Source organism: Hippopotamus amphibius, chromosome 1, assembly GCF_030028045.1.
Source record: "Hippopotamus amphibius kiboko isolate mHipAmp2 chromosome 1, mHipAmp2.hap2, whole genome shotgun sequence".
In the NCBI taxonomy this organism is placed as follows: domain Eukaryota; kingdom Metazoa; phylum Chordata; class Mammalia; order Artiodactyla; family Hippopotamidae; genus Hippopotamus; species Hippopotamus amphibius.
In genome coordinates this window covers 119913056-119933046 of record NC_080186.1, presented here as the reverse complement: position 1 = coordinate 119933046, position 19991 = coordinate 119913056, and the positions used below count along the sequence as shown (strand labels likewise).

Sequence of the window (19991 nt, the reverse complement as noted above, 5' to 3'; positions counted from 1 at the left end):
ATCTATAAACACCTCTATCACCAGGACAAGCAACCCCAAAAGTTTGGACAACCATGAGGAAACAAAGAAACACCATGCAGGCAAAGGAGCAGGAAAAAAACCCACAAGACCAAATAAATGAGGAGGAAATAGGAAAAAATGTCTGAAAAAGAATTCAGAGGAATGATAGTACAAATGATACAAAATCTCGATAACAAAATAGAGAAAGTACAAGAAACAGTTCATAAGAACTCAGAAAAACAAACAGCAATGGATAACAAAATAACTGAAATTAAAAATACTCTAGATGCTATAACCAGCAGAATGAGTGAGGCAGAAGAATGAATAAGTGAGTTGGAAGATAGAATGGGGGAAATAAATGCCACAGAGCATGAAAAAGAAAAAAGAATAAAAAGATTAGAAGACAGTCTCAGAGACCTCAGTGATAACATTAAGCATACCAACATTCGAATTATAGGCATCTCAGAAGAAGAAAAAAAAAAGAAAGGGTCTGAGAAAATATTTGAAGAGGTTCTAGTGGAAAACTTCCCCAACATGGCAAAGGAAATAATTAACCAAATCCAAGAAGCACAGAGAGTCCCATACAGAATAAACCCAAGGAGAAATACAACAAGGCACATATTAATCAAACTAACAACAATTAAACACAAAGAAAAAATATTAAAAGCAGCAAGAGAAAAACAACAAATAACATATGAGGGAAAACGCATAAGGATAACAGCTGACCTCTCTACAGAAACTCTGCAGGCCAGAAGGGAATGGCAGGATATACTGAAAGTCCTGAAAGAGAGAAACCTACAGCCAAGAATACTCTACCCAGCAAGAATCTCATTCAGATTTGAGGGAGAATTCAAAAGCTTTCCAGACAAGCAAAACTTAAGAGAATTTAGCACCACCAAACCAGCCTTACAACAAGTGCTAAAGGGACTTCTCTAAGTAGGAAGCACAAGAAAAGGAAAACACCTACAAATACAAAGCCAAAACAATTCAGAAAATGGTAATTGGAACACACATGTCAATAATCACCTTAAATGTAAATGGATTAAATGCTCCAACCAAAAGACACAGACTGGCTGAATGGATACAAAAACAAGACCCTTCTATATGCTGCCTACAAGAAACCCACTTCAGACCAAGGGATACATATAGACTGAAAGTAAAGGGAGGGAAAAAGACATTCCATGCAAATGGAAGTCAAAAGAAAGCTGGAGTAGCAATACTCATATCAGACAAATTAGACTTGAAAGTAAAGACTATTACAAGAGACAGGGAAGGACACTCCATAATGATCAAGGGATCCATTCAGAAGAACATATCACAATGGTGAATATCTATGCACCCAACATAGGAGCACCTCAATACATAAGGCAAATGCTAAAAACCATAAAAGGGGACATCAGCAGTAACACAATAATAGAGGGGGACTTGAACACCCCACTTACATCAATGGACAGACCATCCAAACAGAAAATAAAGACACACAAGCTTTAAATGACACATTAGACCATCTCGACTTAATTGATATTTATAGGACATTTCATCCCAAAATGACAGAATACATTTTCTTCTCAAGTGCACACGGAACATTTTCCAGGATAGATCACATCTTCGGTCAAACCTCAGCAAATGCAAGAAAATTGAAATCATATCAAGCATCTTCTCAGACCACAACACCATGAGACTAGATATCAATTACAGGAAAGAAACTGCAAAAAATACAAACACATGGAGGCTAAACAATTCAGTCTTAAACAACCAAGAAATCACTAAAGAAATCAAAGAGGAAATCAAAAAATATCTAGAAACAAATGACAATGAAAACACAACAACCCAAAACCTATGGGATGCAGCAAAAGCAGTTCTAAGAGGGAAGTTTATAGCAATACAGTCCTACCTTAAGAAACAAGAAAATGATCGAATAAACAACCTAACCTTACACCTAAAACAATTAGAAAAAGAACAAAGAAACCCCAAAGTGAGCAGAAGGAAAGAAATCATAAAGATCAGAGCAGAAATAAATGAAAAAGAAAGAAAGGAAGCAATAGCAAAAATTAATAAAACTAAAAGCTGGTTCTTTGAGAAGATTAACAAAATTGATAAATCATTAGCCAGACTCATCACGAAAAAAAGGGAGAAGATGCAAATCAACAGAATTAGAAATGAAAAAGGAGAAGTAACAATGGACACCTCAGAAATACAAAAGATCATGAGAGACTACCACAAGCAACTATATGCTAATAAATTGGATAACCTGGAAGAAATGGATAAATGCTTAGAAAAATACAATCTTCCAAGACTGAACTAGGAAGAAATAGAAACCATGAACAGAGCAATCACAAGTATGGAAATTGAGGCAGTGATTAAAAATCTCCCAATACACAAAAGCCCAGGACCAGATGGGTTCATGGGCGAATTCTATCAAACATTTCGAGAAGAGTTAACACCTATCCTTCTCAAACTCTTCCAAAATATTGCAGAAGGTGGAACACTCCCAAACTCATTCCATGAGGCCACCATCACCCTGATATCAAAACCAGGCAAAGATGTCACAAAAAAAGAAAATTACAGACCAGTATCACTGATGAATATAGATGCAAAAATCCTCAACAAAATACTAGCTAACAGACTCCAACAGCACATTAAAAAAATCATACACCATGATCAAGTGGGGTTTATCCCTGGGATGCAAGGATTCTTCAATATACGCAAATCAATCAATGTGATACATCATATCAACAAATTGAAGGATAAAAACCATATGATCATCTCAATAGATGCAGAAAAAGCTTTTGACAAAGTTCAACATCCATTTATGATCAAAGCTCTCCAGAAAATGGGCATAGAAGGAAATTACCTCAACAAAATAAAAGCCAAATATGAGAAACCAAAAGCCAACATCGTTCTCAATGGGGAAAAACTGGAAGAATTCCTTCTAAGAACAGGAACAAGACAAGGATGTCCACTCTCACCATTACTATTTAACATAGTTTTGGAAGTTTTAGCCACAGCAATCAGAGAAGAAAAAGAAATCAAAGGAATCCAAATTGGAAAAGAAGAAGGAAAATTGTCACTCTTTGCAGATGACATGATATTATATATAGAAAACCCTAAAGACTCTACCAGAAAACTGCTAGCACTAATTGATGAGTTTAGTAAAGTAGCAGGATACAAAATTAATGCACAGAAATCTCTTGCATTCCTATACACTAACAAGGAAAGAGCAGAAGGAGAAATTAAGGAAACTCTCCCATTTACCATTGCAAAAAAAAAGAATAAAATACCTAGGAATAAACCTGCCTAAGGAGGCAAAAGACCTGTATGCAGAAAACTTTAAGACATTGATGAAAGAAATCAAAGATGACACAAACAGATGGAGGGACATACCATGTTCCTGGATTGGAAGAATCAACATCGTGAAAATGACTGTACTACCCAAAGCACTTTACAGCTTCAATGCAATCCCGATCAAATTACCAATTGCATTTTTCACAGAACTAGAACACGAAATCTTACGATTTGTATGGGAACGCAAAAGACCCCGAATAGCCAAAGCAATCTTGAGAAGGAAAAATGGAGTTGGTGGAATCAGGCTTCCTGACTTCAAACTATACTACAAGGCTATAGTGATCAAGACAGTATGGTACTAGCACAAAAATAGAAAGGAAGATCAATGGAATAGAATAGAGAACTCAGAAGTAAGCCCAAACACATATGGGCACCTTAACTTTGACAAAGGAGGCACGAATATACAATGGAAAAAAGACAGCCTCTTCAATAAGTGGTGCTGGGAAAATTGGACAGCAACATGTAAAAGAATGAAATTAGAACACTTCCTAACACCATACACAAAAATAAACTCCAAATGGATTAAAGACCTACATGTAAGGCCAGACACTATCAAACTCCTAGAGGAAAACATAGGCAGAACACTCTATGACATACATCAAAGCAAGATCCTTTTTGACCCACCTCCTAGAATCATGGAAATAAAATCAAGAATAAATAAATGGGACCTCATGAAACTTAAAAGCTTTTGCACAGCAAAAGAAACCATAAACAAGACTAAAAGGCAACCCTCAGAATGGGAAAAAATAATTGCCTATGAAACAACGGACAAAGGATTAATCTCCAAAATATACAAGCAGCTCATGCAGCTTAATACCAAAAAAGCAAATAACCCAATCCACAAATGGGCAGAAGACCTAAATAGACATTTCTCCAAAGAAGACATACCGATGGCCAACAAACACATGAAAAGATGCTCAACATCACTCATCATCCGAGAAATGCAAGTCAAAGCCACAATGAGGTATCACCTCACACCCATCAGAATGGCCATCATCACAAAATCTGGAAACAACAAATGTTGGAGAGGGTGTGGAGAAAAGGGAACTCTCCTTTACTGTTGGTGGGAATGTAAGTTGGTACAGCCACTATGGAAAACAATTTGGAGGTTCCTTAAAAAACTACAAATAGAACTTCCATATGATCCAGTCATCCCACTCCTGGGCATATACCCAAAGAAAACCATAATCCCAAAAGAAACATGTACCATAATGTTTATGGCAGCACTATTTACAATAGCCAGGACATGGAAGCAACCTAAATGCCCATCAACAAATGAATGGATAAAGAAGATGTGGCATATATACACAATGGAATATTACTCAGCTATAAAAAGGGATGAGATGGAGCTATATGTAATGAGATGGATAGAACTACAATCTGTCATACAGAGTGAAGTAAGTCAGAAAGAGAAAGACAAATATCGTATGCTAACTCACATATACGGAATCTAAAAAGGGTACTGATGAACTCAGTGACAAGAACAAGTATGCAGATACAGAGAATGGACTGGAGAACTCGAGGTATTGGAGGGGGATGAGGGTGAAGGGGAAACTGAGACGAAGCGGGAGAGTAGTACAGACATATATATACTACCAACTGTAAAATAGATAGCCAGTGGGAAGTTGTTGTACAACAAAGGGAGTTCAACTCGAGGATGGAAGATACCTTAGAGGACTGGGGCGGGGAGGGTGGGGGGGACTCGAGGGAGAGTGGGGGGGGAGTCAAGGGAGGGAGGGAATACAGGGATATGTGTATAAAAACAGATGATTGAACTTGGTGTACCCCCAAAAAAATAATAAATAAATAAATAAAATTTAAAAAAAATTAAAAAGATAAAAGATGAAGGAATGTATATGTATATATATTATAATATATATATTTTTTATGTATATAAAAAAAGTAATTGCTGATAGGTAAGGACTTACAATTGTCATTTTGTTAATTGTTTTCTGTTTTGCTGTTTTTTTTTCTTCCTTCCTCCTTTGATGTCTTTCTTTGTGATTTGGTGATTTTTTTTTTATTGATAGCCTTTGATTCTTTTTTCTTTTGGATATCTTTTTAGGTGTATTCTTTGTGGTTACCACGACATTTACATAAAACATCTTATTGTTATAACAGTCTATTTTAAATAAACAACTTAACTTCAACTACATACAAAAACTCTACACTTCTATATTTAACCCCCCCACAAACACTCTTTATGTTATTGAAGTCACAATTTACATCTTTCATATTGTGCACCCTTTAACAGTTTTCTCTTACAGTTATTCTTAATACTTTTGTCTTTTGACTTTTATACTAGGATTAAAAGTGATTTATGCACCACAATTACAATAATATCATTATAGTATTATATTTTGTATTTGTCTATTTTACCAGTGAGATTTACGACTTCATACACTTTTGTGTATGTTTAACATCCTTTCATTTCAACTTCAATTTATCACTTCTTGTAAGGCAGGCTTAGTGTTGACAAACTCCCTCAGTTTTTGCTTGTCAATGAAAGTGTCCATTTTTAAAGAATTTTCTTGGTAGCTATGTAATTCTTGGTTATCAGTGGTTTTTTTTTTTTTCTATTAGCTCTTTATATATATCACCCCACTCTCTCCCAGCCTGCAAGTTTCCTGCTGAGAAATTTGATTATAGTCTTAGGTGTATTACATCGTATGCAATGGGTAGCTTTTCTCGTGCTGCTTTCATAATTCTCTCTTTGTCTTTGAGTTTTGAAGATTTAATTATAAAGCATCTTGATTTAGATTGCTTTAGATTCTACCTTTTTGGCATCCTTTGTGATTCATGAATCTGAGTGTCCATTTACTTCCCCAAACTTGGGAAATTTTCAACCATTATTTATTTAAATAGCTTTCTGCTCCTTTGTCATTGTCTTCTCTTTCTGTAACTCCCATAATGTATATATTGGCTTCTATGGTGCCCCATAGACTTTCTTCACTCTTTTTCCTCTTTGCTTTTCTGATTGTATAATTTCAAATGACTATCTTTGAGTCAGCTGATTTTTTTCCTCGTGCTAAACTTAGTCTGCTATTAAGCCCTCTGTTGAATTGTTCAGTGCAATCTTGTATTCTTCAGCTCCAGAATTTGTTTGATTCTTTTTTTTTTTTTTTTTTTTTGCTTTCTGTCTCTGTATTGAACATCTCATTTTGTTCATGTATTGTTTTCCAAATTTCATTTCTTTGTGTTCTCTTGTAGATCACTGAGCTTCTTTAAGATAACTATATTGACTTCTTTGTTAGGCAGATTGTAGATCTCCGTTTCTTTGAAGTTGGTTATTGGAACTTTATTTTGTTCCTTTGATATTTTCATGTTTCCCTGATTCTTCGTAATCATCGTAGGCTTGCATTGGTTTCTATACATTTAAATAAGCAGTAACCTCTTCCATTCTTTAAGAACTGGCTTTGGGAGCAAAGACATTCACCAGAAAATCCAAAAAGAGATTCTGGGGCACCAGATTCAGAGGCATGTGGGAGACCGGCTGCAGGGGCATGCAGGGTGCTGGCTGTAGGATTTCATTGGCCACCATCAGTGGGGATGTGCAAGACATGGTCCACAGGGGCATATGTGTCAGTTGCTGTGAGCCCCTGCCATATCTTTGTTCTTAGTTACTCACAAACCATCCATGATGATTTACTCACTGTTCTGGGTGCAGCGAGATAGAAGCAGACCTCCCAGGCAGTGTCCCAAAAGCATGGGGAAGCTGATCTTTTACTTCACTCTTTCTTTCACCTGTGGGAGAATCACAGACTGGAGTAACTTTTGCAGCACTGAATCATGCTGGCATGTGGTTAAGGTGATGAGGTGAAGAGAAACTATTCTTCTTACCCTTTCATCACAGCTGATCTAGGATTTTGTGGTCCAGTAGAGTGCTGGAATGCTCCAACTGGACTCTAGAGCTCTCATAAAGGTATTATTGAGCGTGTATAATTTTAAAATATCATATCCTGCTATTTTTCTGACATCACTTCCTTCTTTCACTTTTCAGGACCCTTGTGATTACATTGCATTCATCCAGATAATCAGAAAAATCTCCCTATTTTAAGGGCAACTGATTAACAATCTTAATTCTATCTGCTATTTTAATTCCCCTTTTCAGGCAACCTAACATATTCAGTTTCCAAGGGTTAAGACATGAACATTTTTGATGGTCCATTATTGTGTTTACCACAATTTGGAAATCCAAGTGTAGTTAGCCCCCCTTGTTCCCTGCCCTCTCACTCAGAACTAACACATAGCCAGCCTCACTCAGAAAAGACACCAGAAATCCAGTTCCAAAAGACTGTATAGGTATAAGAGAGCATTTACACTGCAACACATTAAGAAATCCATTTAGTGAACTTTTTCTTTCCCTAAAGTTCTTCCCTACATAGGGAAATATGCACCTATGGATAAAGTGGGTTTCAGGTCCCCATGTAATTTCTATGGCCAGCTTGTAAATCTGTCACTTCCCTTCCTGTCTATACCACAAATTCACTGTGCTCTAACCACACTTGGAGTTATCATCCCAAGATCCTACCATTGCATTTCCCACAAGTGTCTGTACTTTTGGAAGCATAGGGCCTTTCTCTGACCTCTGAGAGCTATCCAGATACCCTTTCCCTGAAGGCTGTGCTGCCTCAGACTTCATCTCAACTGGAGACACAAAACAAGGACAATACCTTCTGTCTCAGGCGTCTACCCTTTCTGGGACAAACTCTGATTTTTTAAAAAATAGTAGGCCTGAGAAAATGGAATCCAGCTTTTATATTCTAATGGATGATTTTTAAGGCTTGTTCAATAAATAAAATCACTTAGGGCTTAACTCAGTAGCTCTTTTCCTTATTGTCTCTTGCTGTATATTTAGCTTTGGAAAATTGTGTTTTATATCTAAAATGCACAAGCTTTCCCTCTAAGGCTTCCTTATAAGCCTGGGCTTCAATGAGATGATAGATGTCAAACTGTGACATGTAATGTTCTCCACATATGTGAAACTCTGTTCTTTTGTTGCCTCATATCTCAGAGCCTGTGCCTCTTCCTGAGATCCTGATTGGGTCACCATCCATCACACCAGGCTTGTGTAATGTCACCCTGGAGTGCAGGGTTACAGGGGCCAGAGAGGACCTGAAAGTCACCTAGGAAAGCAAGGGCCTTCCTAGGGAACTGGAGTGGAGAGGGACATTAGGACCAGCCCCCAACTCCTGGACTCTGACTGTGAACCAGCCCCTGAGCCAGCCCAATGCCAGCCTCACCTGTGTGCTCAGCAACCAGGTGGACCAGAAAACTGCCACCTTAGACCTTGAGGAAGTCTGTGCCCATAGTGAGTTCACCTGCCAGAGGGGAGGGGCACTCTCAGAGCTCAGGTGCACGGGAGTGAGGGTTCTGGGCTTTTCCTCCCCACCATTTTATTAGCACTGCCTTCCATCTGATCACTTCATACAGGAGTCTGGGAAGCACATTCAATGTATTTTGGCATTTAAATGTCTTCACATCTATGTTCTCCTCTAAATCCCTTGTCCCTGCAAGTCCAGTTATTAGCCTTCCAGTGCCCCTCCCCACCCCCATTCATTGTTCATGCATGGTCTTTAGGAAAGCAAATAACATTGAGTCATTTCTCTGTGCCCTTTCTCTGAGTCTGACCTCCATGATTCCCTAGCAGATGTGGGACTTAGATGCTCCTCTGCCCACATTGCTGATCTCATGTGCACACTTAAAGTGGAATTCCTTGCTTGCAGTTCCCAGAATGTGCCCTGCTGTTGCACCTGTGAAAATGCTGTCTCCCCATCACTAGCCCTTCTTCACCCTGTGTCCCTGATTTCCCTCTTATTCTCTATGAAGGCTCCTCCTCAGTCACTGCATGTCTGTGGGCATGTAAACACGCATTCACACATGGCCTAAGAAGGGCCCCTCAATTGGTTTAAAATCTGCTTGTTGCCTGGAAATTTTAATGACATTGTAGCAAACAGTCTGATTTTTATTTTTGCACAGAGCCCTGCACTGATTAGCCATCCTGCCCCCTAGCATCACCTCCATTAAGGAGCTGTCCTTAGCCACCCCACAATGAGTGGCATGAATCTGTTTGTGCATTTGTTTCCTCCATTGACAGGAACACCTTGAGGACAGGAGCCACGTTTTGTCCTCCTTTGAATTCCCAGGCCAAGTACAACTTCTAGCCAAACTTTGCTTGGAATCAGGATTTTATTGAATTAATGAATGACCTGGTAACCCCGTGTGCAGCCTTACCCTCTTTAAACCACCCTCCATGAGCTAGTGGAGAGAGCTGATGTGTTAGCCTCAATGAAAATGTGTAGCTTGGCCTTCCCTCTAGCTACAGGCTGGAATGTCAGATAAATTTCAACCCTCAGCATGACCAGCAAGAGGCCTCTGACCCTCCTTGCCCAAAGCTCCTCCCCACCCTATCATCCTGCGTGCCTCAGTGGGGTTCTGGCAACTCCCAGGGGTGGAGCTTTTGACAGTCTCTTTCTGAACATGGGACTCCTCCTCCCTAGAATGCACTTCTCCCCCCACACCCCACCCCAGGAGTATCTGGTAAACTACTCCTCCCTCAAGTCTCAGGTTATGCATCACTTTCTCTGAGAGGACCTCCCCCAAGTCCTGTGTCCATGATGTAAACCTCTACTGCACTGCAGTCCCTCTGGCTGGCAGACTGTGGTACTGCCTCAGTCTTCCCTCTGGGTGACCCAGTCTTGTTCATCTCAGTATCCCTGGCATCAAGCAGGAGCTCGGGACCTAGTTGAGAGAATGAACCTGCCACGCCACTTCCTCTTCAGTTTCTGAACCTGGACCCTTAGACCTCTCTGCCTGCTCTCTCTCTATCTCCCTTCGACAGTGGGTATCTCAAATTCTGTCTTGCCTTGATGTTCTTCATTCTCTCTGTATGAGGGAAACAGATTCTCATGAAGAGGCCACTGCTGTTCCGCTGCGAGCCATAGTATGTGGTGTCATGGTTACGCTCTTGATCCTCGGAGGTGGACGGTACCTTTGGAAGACACGTGGTAAGAAAAAGAATATGGAGACTGGAATATGGAGACAGGTAGCACTTCTCCGTCCTGCTCCAGATCCCTCTCCTCCCCCACTGGACCCTAGGCTCCCTCTCTCCTGCATTTTGCTGAGCAAGGAATCTCTCTGCAGGGGGAATGGTGGGTATGGCCCCAGCCTTGGAGGTCATAGCATTGGAAGAGGATTCAAGATCTGCTCTGTGTATGACTCAGGAGCAGGATTGCGGGGGAACCACAAGGACCATGCTGGTGGCACCTACTATTCAAAGCTGAGCCAGCAGGAATCTTGAGAGGGCAGGGCCAAGTTGATAGCTGGGAACAAAGGCAAGCCTGGGCTCTCCCAGGTCCCTCACTCCCTGTGCCTGGCTTTGTCCAACTAGTCACTGCAGTTTCTGGACCAATTGCCTCTTTAACTTTTTTCAGACAATGCAGTACTAACTAAGAAAATGTATAATGGGGACAGGGTAGTGCTGGGGCTTTTAGGGAAAATAGTAAGCAGTTCATGTCAATGGGCATTTGTTCCATGTATGTCCCTCTGGGCTTCTCTATCCCTCAGCTGATCCAGGAACCCTCTGTCTTGCATCCCTAGGGTATTAGTGAATAACACCTAGAGGAAAAGGAGTCTCTTACTAGTGTCTACAGTGAGGTCCATACCCAAGCCATGCCATGAAGATAATTTAATTGGAGGGAGCAGAAAAATCAACATTCCTGGTACACTTCCACTGTGATCCTGATCACTGCAGACACCTGCCTCTTCCAGCCCTGCTCCAGCTCCAGATGCCCTTGGTCTGAATCACCTTGACCCTCATGGCCACAGCTCCCTGGGCATTCAGGGTCCTATCACTTCCTCTTCAAACTGCCCTCCGTCTCAGGATCCTCAGCCCTGCGGGACAAGAATTCTTCCTGTCATTGACTCTGCTTCAGACCCCTATCCTCCTGAAGCTTTTTGAAGAGGACACTCCTGACTGTGCATATGTTAGTTCCCACAGCCTCTGCTCTGTGGCTGGAATGTGTCTTTCTGAGAACACAAGATCAGAAAGGGAACTGTGTGGAAGTGTTGACCACACCATAGAGAATAGTTTGAATTGGTGCTGGATGCTGAGTTGGGAGTCCATGGAAGCAGCATGGACAGATGGGAACCCACAAAGGGACGAGCCCAAGGTTTTCTTTGCACCTTGTAGAGGGTAAAGGATGTGTGTTGGGCTCTGTGTGTGTGTGCACGTGTGTATATTGGGAAGAGTGTCTAATGTACATTATGCATCTCCTTTCCTGGCCACCTGTTCTCACTTGGACCCTACTCCTTGTTTGACATCTTCATTTGAATGCCTGACATCTAAATTTGAACTCCCTTAACATGCTTCCCATATACAGTCTTTCCATTTAATAAATGTTACCTCTATCCTTCTTCTATTTCTGGTTACCAAACCTTGGTGTCATCCTCGATTTCATTCTTTTTTTTTTTTTTCACATACCATGCTCTCTCAGCAAATACTGATATCTTTTACATATATATAAAATATATAGGTATGTATATGTATATATATACACATGCACATAATATAATGACCTGTCACCAACTACCTGATTCAATATAACAATCATCTCTCATCTGGACTACTGCAATAGCCCCACAGTCTCCCTGTTTCTGTTCTTGGCTCCTTAAATTCTATTTGCAAATTTGTGTCCAGAGCAATCCTTTCCAATACAAGTTGTATTAAATCACTCTCTAGCTCAGTACTCCTCCATCACTCCCACTTCTCCTGCAAGGCCCTGCACCATCTGACCTCACCTCCCATATGCCCTTTTTTCTTTAATTCATTCTGGGACATCAGGCTATTTGCTATACCTTCAACACAACAGGTATGCTCCCACCTTGGAGCCTTTGCAACTGCCTGGAATTCTCTTCTTCCAGGTATCTGTGTGTGTCATTCCCTCACTTTCTTTGGGTCTTTGCACATATTTTATCTTCCCAGCCACCCTATTTAATACTGCACGTTCCTTGTGGCACCCTCCTCACTCCTCCCTGCTCTATTTTATCCACAGTGCTCATCACAAGGATGTGAGGAAGAGTGCATTTAATCTGGGCTGTTCTTTAAAGACAAACACAGAAATCACATCTCAAAGAATAACCTGCAAATGCTAGTATTCAGATGTCTTTATTATTCCCAGGATATTGAAACACTGAAAGTCAATGAACTTTCCCAGTGTCACACAGCCAATCAGTGGGCAGGGTTGTAATTCAAAAGTTGGAGTCAGATTCAAAAGCTGCTGCTCTTGACCACTACATTATACTGCTTTATAACATATAGTTTATCTACATGATGAGGTACTATTTAGATAATGAAAATAACAAAGTACATTTTACATATTTAAATTGAAAGGTGTCTACAATATATTAAGTATGTTTTAGAACAGCATATGTAGTATTATCCTAGAATTATAAATATAAAATAAATATTTGTGAGTTACAAAGAATGCTGCTGTGTCAAGAAGTCAGCAGTGGTTATCTTCTAGGGTATGACTCTTTCTTTATATCATCAGATTTTTATAACACCAGATAAAAGATCAGCTATAAAAATTTTTTAAGATTTATTTATTATTTTTTTATTTATTTATTTTTGGCTGCATTGGGTCTTCATTGCTGCTTGCAGGCTTTCTCTAGTTGTGGAGAGCAGGGGCTACTCTTCATTGTGATGCACAGTCTTCTCAGTGCGGTGGCTTCTCTGTTGCAGAGCACAGACTCTAGGTGCACAGGCTTCAGTAGTTGCAGCACATGGGCTCAGTAGTTGCGGTGCATGGGCCTAGTTGCTGTGCAGCATGTGTGATCTTCCCAGACCAGGGTTCGAACCTGTGTCCCCTGTATTGGCAGGCAGATTCCTAACCACTGCACAATCAGGGAAGCCCCAGCTGTAAAAAGTTCTGAGCAGAGCAGTGATGTAATCACAGCTGTTCAGATGCAGAAAATCACATGCATGTCTACAGGATGCTTGTCATCTTGGAACCTAGTTAGAGTATGTTTTCTCAGCTTCCCTCTTTCACTTTCTATTATGTTCAATATCAGTATCTTTATTGACAAATCTTTATTCAAATAAACTTCCAGTGTCTTCTTTCAAAGCAATCTGCACATCTCCAGGCCTGTCTAGGTAACACAGGCAAAGTGAAAATTCAGCCTAATTGCTCCAAATAAACAATCCCTGTGAATTGTTCACAACTCTGGCTGCTCATAAGATTACCTATAGAGCCTGCAAAAACGAAGATGTCTGGACCCTTCAAGCAAACTTGGCATCATGTATCCACCCTTCCATAGTATCCTGGGTGCCATGTCAGCTTTTACTATCTCTGTGTCTTCCCACAACTAGGATTGGAATTACATTTCCTGGCAGGGAGAGCACCAACACATCATCCTCAATCTCCCAGGGGGATAGTATCTCGGAAGCTGAGTACACTCACTTCACTGAGCACTCGCTTGATCACAACAGGCTTCTCCAAGATCTAAGGTGTCAGTTTTCTGTTCCATCGAGTTGCTGACCACACATGTGAGGCTGGAGTGGGGCTGGCTCAGGGGCAAGCCCACAGCCTGGTTGCAGGAGTTGGGGGCTGGCCCCAGTGTCACTGCCATAGATTTTGGATCATTGTGTTTCTATTTTCATTTATCACCAGGTACTTTTTTAACCTCTTCTTTGATTTCTTCAGTGACCCTTTGATTGTTTAATAGCATGTTGTTTAGACTCCACATCTTTGTGCTTTTTGCAGTATTTTTCTTGCTGTTGATTTAGTCTTTTACTGCTGTGGTCCAAAAAGAGGCTTGATGTGATCTCAATGTTTTTAAATTTGTGAGATATGTTTTGTAGCCTAGCATGTGCTCTATCCTGGAGAATTTTCCATGTGCACTTGAAAAGAATATGCATTCTGCTTTTTCTGAATAAGATGTTCTTTATGTATCTGCTAATTCCATCTGCTATAATGTGTCATTTCAAGCCAGTGCTTCTTAGTGATTTTCTGTTTTAATAATCTGTCCATTGATGTAAGTTGGATGATAAAGTCCCCCACTATTATTTTTTTAATTAATTCATTTATTTATTTTATTGGCTGTGTTAGTTTTTTTGTTTGTTTGTTTGTTTTTTGCTGTGCGCTGGCTTTCTTTAGTTGCAGTGAGTGGGGGCTACTCTTTGTTGTGGTGCGCAGGCTCCTCATTGCCGTGGCTTCTCTTGTTGTGGAGCACAGGGTCTAGGCACGTGGGCTTCAGTAGTTGCGGTACATGAGCTCAATAGTTGTGGCTCACAGGCTTAGTTGCTCTGCAGCATGTGGGATCTTCCTGGAGCAGGGATTGAACCCATGTCCCCTTCATTGACAGGCAGATTCTTACCCACTGAGCCACCTAGGAAGCCCCCCACACTATTATTGCAATCCTGTCAATTTCTCCCTTTTTGGTTGTAAACAATTGCTTTATGTATTTAGATGCTCTTATGTGGGGTGCATATATATTTACAATTGTTATATCTTCTTGTTGAATTGATCCCTTTGTCATTATGTAATGTTCTTCTTTGTCTCTTGGTGCATTCTACTTGTAAAGTTTATTTTGTCTAAGTATTGCTACTCCAGCTTTCTTTTTGTTTCCATTTGATTGCAATAGCTTTTTCCATCCCCTCACTTTCAGTCTGTGTTTGCCTTTATATATGGAGTGCATTTCTTGTAAACAGTATATACTTTTTATCTATTCAGCCACTCTATGTGTTTAGATAGAAGCATTTAGTCCATTTACTTTTAAAGTAATTATTGATAGGTATAGACATTGCCATTTTGTTCATTGTTTACTGGTAGTTTTGTACTTCTTTTTTTGTTCCTTCTTCTCTTGCCCTCTTCTCTTATGATTTGATGACCATCTTTAGTGGAATATTGGATTCCTTTGTCTTTCTTTTTGTGTATCTATTATAGTTTTTTGGTCTGTGGCCACCATATATATGGTGATGATATCTTAAGCTTGAACACATTCTAACAGCCCTACATTTTTACTCCACCCCCTATGTTTTATGTTTTTGATGACATATTTTACATTTCTTATATTGTGTATCCCTTAACAATTTATTGTAGATGTTGAAGATTTTACTGTTTCTGTCTTTTAACCTTTCTATGAGCTTTATAAGCAAATGATCCACTGCCTTTACTATATGATTGCCATTACCAGTGAGAGTTTTTCTTTTGAATTTCTTATTTCTAGTTGTGGCTTTTCCCTTCCACTTAGAGAAGTCCTCTTAACATTTCTTGTAAGGCCAGTTAAGTGGGGATGAATTCTTTTACTTTTGCCTGTCTATTAAACACTTTATCTCTCCTTCAAATCTAAATGACAGCCTTATGGGGGAGATATTCTTGGCTGTAGGTTTTTTCTTTAATCACTTTAAGTATACCATATCACTCCCTTCTAATCTGCAGAGTTCCTGCTGAAAAGTCAACTGATACTTTTAGGGGGTTCCCTTACACATTAATGGTTGGTTTTCTCTTGCTGCTCTAAAGATCCTCTCTTTATCTTTAATTTTTACCACTTTAATTATATTGTGTCTTGGTGGGGCCTCTTTGGAGTCATCTTTTTTGGAACTCTCTGTGCTTCCTGGACCTGTATGTCTCTTACCTTCCCCACATTAAGGAACCTTTCAGATAGTATTTGTTCAATAAGTTTTATGCCTCTTTCTCTCTTTCTTCTCCTTCTGGAAACCCTGTAGTGTTAATATTAGTACACCTAATGTTATTACCTGAGGTCTCTTAAAATATCTTCATTTTTTTAATTCTTTTTTTTTTCTTTTTTCTGTTCAACCTGGGTGATTTTGACTACTATGTCTTCCAGTTGGCTGGTCTGTTCCTCTGTATCATATAATCTTCTGTTGAGTCCTTCTAGGTCTATTTTTTTTTCTATTATGATATACTTCAGCTCTATTTAGTTCTTCTTTATATTTTCTAACTCCTTGTTCAAATTTCCACTGTGTTCCTCCATTCTTCTCCCAAGTTCAGTGAACTTCTTTATAGTCATTACTTTGAACTCTTTATTGGGTGATTGCTTATCTCCACTTCATTTAGTTCTTTTTTTTTTAATAATTTATTTTATTTTTTATTTATTGGCTGTGCACATGCTTTCTGTAGTTGTGGCGAGAAGGGGCTACTCTTCATTGCAGTGTTCAGGCTTCTTATTGTGGTGACTTCTCTTGTTGTGGAGCACAGGCTCTAGGCATGTGAGCTTCAGGAGTGGTGGCACATGGGCTCAATAGTTGTGGCTCGCAGGCTCTAGAGTGCAGTCTCAGTAGTTGTGGTGCACAGGCTTACTTGCTCCAGCATGTGGGATCTTCCCAGACCAGGGCTCAAACAAGTGTCCCTGCATTGGCAGGTGGATTCTTAACCATCCAACTCAGCCAATAAATTAATTAATTAATTAATTAATTAAGAAAAAGTAGGGAGTCGTGAGAGGAAGGGGATATGGGGATATATGTATAAATACAGCTGATTCACTTTGGTGTACCTCAAAAGCTTGTACGAAAGTGTAAAGCAATTATATTCCAATAAAGAGCTAAAAAAATAGAAAATTCAAGGAAAGGAAAAACAAACATAAAAAAAAGTAGAGCAACATAAGGAGAATCAGGAATTCTGGAGGTGGAGTTCAAGGCTGGCATGCTGCTCTTTCAAATAAGGTAGGCAGAGTAGAACTCATTGAGAAGGAAACATTTTCACAAAGATGAAAAAACTGAGAGAGCCAATTCTACAAGTTGTCCAGGAACAGACAATTCACAATTATGTGGGAATTGGCTGAAAAGTTCGTTCGGATTTTTCTGTAAGATGTTCCGTAACATCATACGGAAAACCCCGAACTAACATTTTGGCCAACCCAGTACAAACTAATATGGAGAGCAGAGAAAGTAGGGACACTCTGCAATTCATTTTGTGAATCCTGTTTAAACTTGATACAAAATCCAATAGTAAAGGAAAGTGGAAAGGAAATTATAGCTCAATCTCATTTATGAACATAGATATAAAAATCAGCAAGACAATATTAGGAAACCAAATCTAGCAATGTTTAGATTGCTAAACCCAGCACCACATCCAATTGGATTTTTCCTTGGGATGAAATGTTGGTTTAACATTGGAAAAAAGGATTTATGAATGTCATCGCATTACAACTAAAAAAAGACTCAGATGATTATCTCAATAAATTTCAACAAATTATTCAGTAAAATGCAGCTACCATTTATGATGAAAACTCATAGAATTCAGGACTAGGAAGATATGTTAGTGGAAGTGTTGTGAGCTACTTCTCAAAAGGGTACTTAAGGAAATTGGTTGGCCCTTTTATGTCCCTTCCTCCTTCCTGCTGGTTAGAATACATAATGGGCAGAGATCAACCTGTCATTTTGGACCACAGCAACAAGACAGAAGAAACCAAGAATTCAAGATAATGGTTTATAAGACACCTGGGCTTTAATTGTTGTTGCTATGTCCTTTGGAAACAACCTTTAATATCCAAAAAAAAAAAAAAGATCTGTACTTCTAGATTATTTCTTTCTTAATAATTTGTAATCATATATTTAAATTGATTTCTCTGTTTTCTGAAAAGAATTGGCACTTGTGATTTTCCTTTGTTAAGTGGGATGGTAATTTTTCTCAGTTCCCTCTTTTCCCACATTCACATTGAAAAAAAGAAATCCATTACTCCACTGATGTTTTTACTTTAAAAAAAAAATTTGAGAGGCTCATTTCATTTAAATTGATACTAATGAATATGCAATTAGAAGGAGAGAAATGCTCTGAAGGAACAGAGTACTCAGAAACACTTTGAGAGTTTCTAACATGGGACTCATTCTCAAAGGTGGGAATTAGGGAAGGGTCTCTGGGATATGGATGCTGCAGCTCAGATATAAAAGGATGGGTAATATTCCTTAGGAAAAGAGGAAGTGGAAGGGCTTTCTAGGGGTAGGAAACAACATGTACAAAGGCCCAGTGGTGGGAGGAAACTGAAAATGCCATTATGATTACAATCAAGGAACATGGAGGAGGGCAGAGAGAAATGAGAGCGGGGTGGTGCAGTTCATATTACGGAAGCAACATGGAATCACTAAGAATTGATTACATGATAATATATGCTTCAGTATGCAGAATATATATCAGACGAGGGACTCCCTAATTAGTTGGATATGACTAATAAGGAGATGATGGTGAGAGATGATGGGTTGAATTAGTGTGGTGGCAGTAGAGATGGAATAAAGTGGATGTATTTAAGAGATACTTTGAAAATAATATTGAGACAACTTACTGATGGTTTGGCTATGGGGCTGAGGGAGAAGAAAGTGTGAAGAATGACAGTATGAATTCATTGAAGTGGGAGACATCAAGAAAGACCAGGCTTAGGTGTTAAATCTTGAATGTATTGAGTATGAGATGTTTTTGAGAAATTCAAAAAAGGGTGTCAAGTAGAGAATGGGGTTTAAAATTTTAGAGTTCAAATGTCTCCAGACCTAGAGCTCAAAAGAAGATTGGAATAAAGATATGCATTGAGAAATTACTGACATATTCAATAAATGGTGTTGGACTAAAGAATTAACATTTGCGGGGAAAAATGAAGCTACAACATTACATGCAGTAAAACTTATGCCAACATGCGTTCCAGATGAATGAAAGCTTCTATCCATGGTTCAGCATCTGAATTTCTCATAGAGTGATATCCAAACATACCTGTTCAGGGTTGTTCTACTCAAATCTACTCTCAAATCTACTCTACATCTACTGAATAAAGATATCTGGGAATGAGACATACGAGTGATGTTTTGAGCACATCTTTGATTAAAAACCATTAAAATAAAAATTTATATGAGGAAATAAAATAATAAAAATGGTAGAAGAAAATAAGTTAATATTTTGTAATAATGAAGTGGGAAATAGTTTTTTTTTCAGATCTTCATTGGAGTATAATTGCTTTACAATGTTGCATTAGTTTCTGCCATACAACAAAGTGAATCAGCTATATTGATACATATATTCCCATATCTCCTCCCTCTTGAGCCCCCAGGAAATAGTTGTTAAGCATGACTCCAAAGCCAGAGATAATAAAGAATTAAATAGATATGAGTATAGAAAATTATAGTTTCTTACCAGCAAAAAAAATGATATAAAAGAGTTAAAAGGAAAAAAATGTGCAAATATTTGCCCCCTTCTTATCTCTATTAGTCTTTAGTCTACTGGGGCTTCCTCCAGTCCTGTTCAGGCAAGTATTTTCACGATTGACATGTTCAGTCAACATACTGAAGGACCCTGCCTACAGCTAATAGTATGGTAGGGGACGGCAATGTGGGGAAGGGGAGCAGAGGTAAAGCGACAGCAGGGTGGGACCTGAAGGAAGTTTTTGTTTTGTTTTGTTTTTAAGAACTTTTATTGAGGTACAATTATACAATAAACTGCATATATTTAAAGTGTAGAATTTGATTTTTTTTCTTATTAGTAATGTATGTATGGCAATCCCAATTTCCCAATTCATCTCACCCCAACCCCCCAACACCACCCCCCCTGGTTTCCCCGCTTGGTGTCCATATGTTTTTTCTCTACATCTGTGTCTCTCTTTCTGCCTTGCAAACCAGTTGATTTGTACCATTTTTCTATATTTCA

General features: G+C 39.2%; 1 protein-coding gene across 1 annotated transcript in view; it reads left to right on the top strand.

Annotated features, from left to right (window-relative positions):
• Window positions 1-11765, top strand: part of LOC130848754 (uncharacterized) — a 31838-nt gene extending 20073 nt beyond the window's left edge. The window contains exons 5-6 of the mRNA XM_057727160.1: window positions 10248-10352; window positions 10945-11765. Of these exons, the coding sequence (XP_057583143.1) occupies window positions 10248-10352; window positions 10945-10952 (113 nt within the window). The 3' untranslated portion in view covers window positions 10953-11765. The remainder of the gene's footprint in view (window positions 1-10247; window positions 10353-10944) is intronic.
• The last annotated feature ends 8226 nt before the right edge of the window (window positions 11766-19991 follow it).